Here is a 7,652-nt window from a genome sequence, read left to right as displayed (position 1 = left end):
AGCAACTGGACAGTTTGGAATTTTGTTTCCAATTGGACTATCTAAATTTTTTCTTCATCTCCTTCACATATCGATTTGCAGGTAGTTTGGGTTTACATTTAATTACCTATTCTACAACAGGTCTGCTCAGTGTCACTGATCAAAGGTGGTTGATGATCTAAAACGTCTGACCGTTTCCAAAATCATATCCAGTTGCTTGAGTGACTTCTTGTTGGTGTATCTTATTACTTGGATGTCTAACCTTCATCGACGTGTCATAATCAGTAACTTTCCTCACCCACATGTTCAATTCTTGTAAACGTGAGAAAACAAAATATCCTGTGACAAATATTTGTGAAAATGTTTTCTAGCAAGTATTCAAAATATCAGCTAGTATAAATCATTGTGAATTGTATAATTCAAAACACAACGAAAAAAGATTCTGCAAAGCACATTTTTTTATTTTTGTAATGAGATTTTATTTGTCCTCACAAATAAGCTGAAAGTCAAATTTATCTGCAAATGAACTGTACCAGAAACTCATAATTTTTTACAGTCTTACCGTTGATTCTTACCAAATTTGTTACTGGTTCAAAGCTCTGAAGATAGAAATTCAATAATTACTTCTTTCACGGCTTCTCAGCACAGACGATTACTTCTGCACAAATCCAACCAAGAGAGAGTATGTTATAATCATTAACAAACATAAACATGTTTACCTTGTCCCTGCTGCCCATAACTAATGCAAATTTGATGCAAGAGGGTCACATTTACATTTGTAGTAGGCTGAACATTAAATCTTCTGAGTATTGCTAGCCAGAAGTTGAATGGGTCATTAGAATTATCTGAATCATATGAGGCAGTGTTGTGATAGTGAAAAACAGCTGTTTGATAAATATCTTAGCTTCCACAGCTAAATCAGCCCTACCCTTTTCACTAAATAATTGCACCAGGGGAACAAAGTCACACAAAACTATTGGAAGATCTGCCCTACAAAATATTTCTGGGAAAATAATACAAATTGCACTGAGATGTTCACAATACTCATCCTTACTAGCATGATAATACATTCTTCCAAGTAAGCCATTTTCCTTAAAAGATGGAATATAAAAGGAAAAGCAGTACCAATTCTTACTGCAATGAAGTTGAATGCAAGATGGAGTGGAACAACATATGAGCATGGTCATAATGTTGTTGTGCTTGCTTGTATATGGCTGGCCTAAAAATTCTGAAGCTGTAGCACAAACATGTTGAAATATCTGCCACATATCACTACATTATCAAGGAATGTATTTTCAAAAGGTTTCAGAACAACAGAAAAAAGAAAGGCAGAATTACACATAAACATATATGACACATATCAAGCCCCTACCAAAACCATTGAATCCCCATCATCCTTACACTAAGTACTAATCTCTGAGTGATAAATGATGATGGACATTCTACCTGAAAGCTTTACCCTCTAAACACCTGCACTATTAACCCAACATAGTCATTCATTTTACCATCCCAAAGTGCACACACCTGTATGATAAATTGTTCTTGACACAATGGCTGAGTACACGACAGAAGAACAGAAGCACAGAATGTCATCATCAACGTATTACTAAGTGATTTTCTTACTGTTATTTTCTATTAAAATGTCTGGTGTTGTTGGTCATCAATCGCTGAACAACTTTTTGACCTCTGCAAAAATCTGTAAAACAGAAGAAAATCATAATTAGAGCACTGCAATGAAAGGTTTTCCATTCATGTATCTATCCAATCTACTAGGACATACAGTATCCCATTAATAGTCCATGGTCTGCCAAACACAAAACCTCTTCAATGAAAAACATAAGAAGCAAAACCAAAGAAATATCAAATGATAAACTTTTCAGTTTCTGTTGTTAATGTTAACAAAGAAATTGATAACCATGCCTATATAACGCTAGTTCACCTTTATCCGTGGAGTGACATTTATCCGTTGTCTTTAAAGACAGCACATTTATGAATATTAAATTTGCGGGCTGTGGTTTCAAATTTGCAATATTTTCAAAATGTTCCAATTTGAAAGCACAGTCCGTAGACTTCATATCCTTAAATACGCTTTTTTTTACAAACAACGGATATAGGATACCATCGGATAAAGGTGAACCAGCGTTACCACATGTAAGCTGTAACCATTTCATAATTTGCAAATACCAATGATTATAAAAAAGTAGTAATTCCAGTAATCCTACTGGGTAGTCCAGCATATTAAAGAAAGAGTAAATCTGAAAAGATCTGCTATAACTACTGTTTGTGTAATCCCTGAGGTATGCACACGTGTTCAAGAAATGCCTGAGAAGGCCTCCATTGCAATGTTTATGTAATGTGCATGGTTCGAGCTAGTGCATTTTAGCGTAGTAGGCCACTACGCTATAATTTGTGACCACTACGCTAAAATAAGGGCCACTACGCTAATTTTTAACTAGTGTAGTGGTGCTTTGCTATCAGTTTCTGGTTCAACAATGTCTAATCAATGTCTGAACAATGAAAAATGATGATAATATTTCAACTCATGGAACTGACCAAAAAATCCTTCAAATTACATGCAATGTTAACAGAGTGCCAACTTTTAACTCTGCATTTTCAAAATCTCACTTGGAAGGACCAAGATGATTGGTCACTTTGCTATCATGCTATTCCCACTACGCTAAAATCAAATCCTGGCTAGAACCCTGATGTGGCAGTCTGAGATACGATACCCAGGACACTAAGGAAAGTTGACGTTACAGCAAAATTCCTTACAAAAATGCAAATGAACAAAGAAAGGAATGATTGACTGCTCTGACCTCATCTTCAGAGCCGGCAGCGTCCACCGTCCTGACCAGGCTGAGTTTCTGGTAGTGGTCGATGATGGGCCAGGTGGAGTTGGTGTAGGTGGAGATCCTGGGAACAACAGAGCACACAGCTACGGTCAACATTGTACTGTGAGGACCTCCTAGTATTACACTGCTATTATTGTCGCTCTTTGTTTTTCCTTGGATTTTTCCACTTACAAAGGCATTAAGAGTCCAGTCTATATTTACCACTTGTCTTGAGGAAATACAACTTTCTTCTGTAAGCGTATTTGGAATTTTCCAAAGAAACTAATGGAAAATATCAATGAAATAAAAGGTATATAAACTACAAAGCTTGCAAGATTTAAAAAGAAGCAGCTGACAACATTACTTCGTTGATCACCACATGCAATGGTGTTTCTTGAAAAGTTAACCATAATGTACATTCTTATAATATAGTTGACTTTCTCCTAATACAATGGTAGCTCTTTAGTTAGATGTCTTCACATGTTGTAAATGTATTCAAAAAGTACAGACACAAGGAACCTCCTGCTGTGCCCCACCTTTTCCTGAGACTGTCCAGGTTATCGTCTGACCTCTTGGCCCCAGCCTTGGCCTGCTGTTCACCTCTGTGCAGGCAGCGCTGGACACACACCTGAAAAAAAAAAGGAAAATATTAACCTCAAGCTCTCACAAAAGTTACCAATTTTTGTCATACCTGGACCAAGATAACATTCCATACAGGTGTTCTAGACGAGGCTATCATACAAGTATCATTAGATGTTGCCTTCAGTATATGGGGGGAGGGCAAGTTGTAAGTCTGTTTTCCTTGCACCTGTTTTGCCCCCCCCCCCCCCACCAGTTAAAAAAGAAATAAAGAAGAGTGAGAGTCTACACCCAAACAAAAAACTCACCTCTTCTGAGCAGTCGAAGAAAAGGACAAACTTGAGGTTGGTTTTGTCCTCCATCCTCTCGTTCCAGCCTTGCAGGTTGTCTTCGTTACGAGGGAAGCCGTCGATTAGAAACTTGGTGCTCGCACTATCCTTCATAGCCTGGATGGAAATACATGTGACTGTTCAAAGTGATCTCAGTTAAAACATCTACAAGGGTAATCAGAGAGTTCGCCACCTAACCTGGAAACAGGTTCATGTATAATGCCCGCAGAAATGCACACACAAGCATCAGCAAGAAAATCACAGAATGGACAAGACAGAAGCTTGTGATGTGAAGTTCAAGTATATAAAAAATGTCCTTGAAGTATTACCATTGGTCTCAATTGGTCTTAAAGCTTTCATAACCTTACACTTTTTTCATCAAGGATGAAATTTTTAAAATGCAATCTTAATGCATGCTTGAACGTGTATTCCACAGCAAGGACAACTTGTATGAACTCATACAAAACTGTGACAAAACCCTACCAAGGATGTAAAAATGCATAAGATTGCGCTTTTTTATCTAGGATGAAATTTAAAAATTGCAATCTTTATCATAAATTCCCTACCCTCTCTATAAGGCTGATAGTGATGGCTACAGTTATTGAGGATTATTGATTATAGATTCCATACCCGTTCTATAAGGCTGATAGTGATGGCTACAGTTATTGAGGATTATTGACTGTAGATTCCATACCCTCTCTATAAGGCTGATAGTGATGGCTACAGGCACGATGCTGCCGTTCTTGATGTGCGTCTCGATGAGCTCCCCGTATTCCGAGCCTGGACTGTTCCGCTCCGCCCTCAGCAGGTCACCGGCAGACAGGTGGACGTAACCAAACTCCTGCAGGAACGGGGTTGCAAGGGTTAGATCTCTAAAGCAGAGCAGTGTATTTGTATTTGTTTGTTTGTATTGCATACCCCGTAAACCACCTTATGATGTAACACACCAGGTTTGTACTGTAGACAACAAGCTGCAACTCGGGCAGATTTATTTTATCCTCTTACACCAGGATGGACCCTACCCTTTTTGATAAGTGTGGAGGGTTCTTTTACATGTTATGGCTCTCCTCAAATACGGGACCTCCATTATTGTCCATCTATCAAAGTGACAACCCTAAACAAAGCTTGGTACTCATTTTCAACGGAGGAAATTTGCGTTAGTGTCTTTCCCAAGTAAAAAGACAGAAAAGCATTTTGGGTTTGGGTGAGGACAGCTGACATAAAAGAAAAGTTAACAGCACTTGGTGGTAAATGTTGGCACTGACATGATGGCACATACGCAAGGCTCGAAGAGCATCTCTCCACTGAAAGGGAAACTTGTGTTGAGTGCCTGTCACAAAGGACAGCTGGAACAACAAGACTCTGGGTTTCTTACACACACAAACCCTGGATCAATTCTTTACTTCGTCCTCCAGCTTTCCCTATAAGTATAACATGTTTTATTGATCTTCTAGTCTTCTGGTCCAGCACGTTATCGGCAAGTGAGAGAGTTTTACTGGGTCAGAACAGAAGTATACTGATAGAAAAAAATCATCTGCAGTAAAACCTTTGTAGCCACTATTTACTTCGTCACTTACCTCAGTTACCTGTCAGGCCTTGCAAATAATCTATCTATTCTACCATTTTACACATTTAGAGAAACAAAGTTTGAACTGAACTGGACAAACAAGATGAAAACAGATGTCGTTGGGAGTGTATATAGCAGCCAAACTTTAGATTCAAGACTGACAATCTTCCGCTTTTACCCATTTTTCTTGCCCTTATTCTACTCCTTACTGCCCCAAACTGGAGAAAATGAGCTTATACACCTTAGGTGAAGTTTACCTTGACAATGTTTTGACTCTGCGTGCCTTTCCCAGCACCAGGCGGCCCCAGCACGAACACGATGGTGGGTTTCACAGCTTCAGTCATGATGAGCCTCCTCGCCACGAGTACTGCTCTCCAGAACGTCACAATCATAGATCTGTGTCCGGATGGAGGAAAGGGATAATTACTACTGTTCACTGACAAGTGTTACTATATATATGTATGTATACGCCAAAAAGTAGTTACTCAAGCAACTGGATATGGTTTTGGAAACGGATGGAGGAAAGGGATAATTACTACTGTTCACTGACAAGTGTTACTATATATATGTATGTATACGCCAAAAAGTAGTTACTCAAGCAACTGGATATGGTTTTGGAAACGGTCGGACGTTTCGGATAGAATCCACTATCCTTCGTCAGTGACACTGGAGTGATCTGGAAAAGACTGATCTTTTATACCCTAACTATGAATGAAGACAATTTTAGGTGTCCATTGGAGACATTGTAAGACAAGTGAAGCTGAAGACAATTTGGATTCCAATAGAAAACAAAGGAAGGACAAAGTCAAGCTAAAGACAACTTTGGATTTTAAAGGGAATCAAAGCTAAGACACAGTTAATGTAAATGAGTCAATTTAGCTCCTGTTGTTTTATTTGCAGGAGCTAAAGAACTAACACTGTGCAACAAGTTGTATGGGTTTTGTGTCTTGATCAAAACTGCAGGTTTCTTGAAAAGTACAGAGCAGTAAAACCAGGCCTTAGATGGCGATCTGTTGGCAATATATGTAACGTTATAGACTGTAAAGTGCAAAGTGCACCCCTGGGTGACTGGGTGACACATGTACAGAAATGGCTTGCAAATGGATGAAAAAAGTGTGTCTCAAATTTAGATGAAACACATTCTGGCGGGGCACAAGTTTTCAAAATTCACGGGGCACAAGTTTTCAAAATTCACTGGTCCAATTGGTACTTTCCTATTGCCTCTTTTCACTGGCCCAAAATCGAATTACATATTTCTAAAAATTTACCTGGAGCAAGGAAAACATTTTCTATGTTTATCGTAAAAAAAAAGCGCTTACGTTGAAAACATGTGACAACGTTTTAAATACAAGACCTTGTAGTTTGCTGGAAGTGTAATTTTGTCAGGCTAGAATACCAATATCTGCCTAAATTGCACTGGTCCAATCGGATCAGGTAAGGAGTCAACGGACGACATCCGTTTGCCCAATCATTATTAAAATGACTTACCCTGGGCAATCGGGCTAATGGGCTAATCCAACCCTGTCCCACAACATTTACTCTCGTAGAAAATCTCAATGACGGCAATCTTACATAACCATTGTTAAGACTTATGAATTATTTACGAACCAACTATCAAGAACAACAAATTCGCAAAATCAACGTTGTACCTAAGAAAGAAAAGGGCAGAACATTCTAGTTTGGATGTACATGACGTTATACAGAGAAAGAAATCTAGCTGAGCAACAGAAGCCACGAAAAGACAATATGTCAGGTATTCAACGTTAAGGGTTAAGTATGATCAACTGTTAACTTTCAATCCAGCATTCAAAAAAGTGAAAGTTTTGGGGGTTAAAAAGGGAAAGGAACAGCACATCAATGATCAACCATGAAACTCAAGCCACACTAGATGTGCATATCTTCAAATTAGACACACGTTCAAAGGAGTCAATCCACACTTCCTTGTTGTCTTATCTTTTTAAGATAATTAAATGCCTTGTCTGTCAATCACCACACCTTGGATTTACTGTATCCACTTGGTGAAAAACCTGTGTGATCAAAAGAAGCAAGCGTGAAACATCATCGCTAAACGCAACAACAATCATCCTGATAGAAGTGAGAACAATCAAATGTCTTTTAAGAAGCCAAAGATAGCCAAGGAAGCCAGTGAAAGTGGAGAAAAGTAGAAGAAACAGGTAAGATAAGAAGCCAACTCACCTGCCAACATGTACAGATGAAATGCCGGCTTAGAGCGCAACCAACTAAAATAAAATACGTTTCAAAACTTTGGAAATATCCCCCAAGATACCAATATGTTTACTTTTTCCATGTATATATAAAATATTATACTGTAACAAGTTATCAATTATTCTAATGTTTGTCACTATC

At 38.4% G+C, this 7,652-nt stretch overlaps 1 protein-coding gene across 1 annotated transcript; it reads right to left on the bottom strand.

Annotated features, from left to right (window-relative positions):
• Positions 1-433: 433 nt before the first annotated feature.
• Positions 434-7,614, bottom strand: LOC118431791 (UMP-CMP kinase-like). The gene is made up of 7 exons (XM_035843129.1): positions 7,482-7,614; positions 5,543-5,681; positions 4,413-4,559; positions 3,698-3,835; positions 3,347-3,438; positions 2,796-2,892; positions 434-1,675 (listed from the first exon to the last, which is right to left on the bottom strand). Exons 2-7 carry the CDS (start codon positions 5,675-5,677, stop codon positions 1,640-1,642), a joined length of 645 nt encoding a protein of 214 aa, XP_035699022.1. The 5' UTR covers positions 5,678-5,681; positions 7,482-7,614; the 3' UTR covers positions 434-1,639.
• Between the last annotated feature and the right edge of the window lie 38 nt (positions 7,615-7,652).

The sequence above is a fragment of the Branchiostoma floridae genome, chromosome 15 (genome assembly GCF_000003815.2).
Source record: "Branchiostoma floridae strain S238N-H82 chromosome 15, Bfl_VNyyK, whole genome shotgun sequence".
Lineage (NCBI taxonomy): Eukaryota > Metazoa > Chordata > Leptocardii > Amphioxiformes > Branchiostomatidae > Branchiostoma > Branchiostoma floridae.
This window is presented reverse-complemented; position numbering and strand designations above follow the sequence as displayed.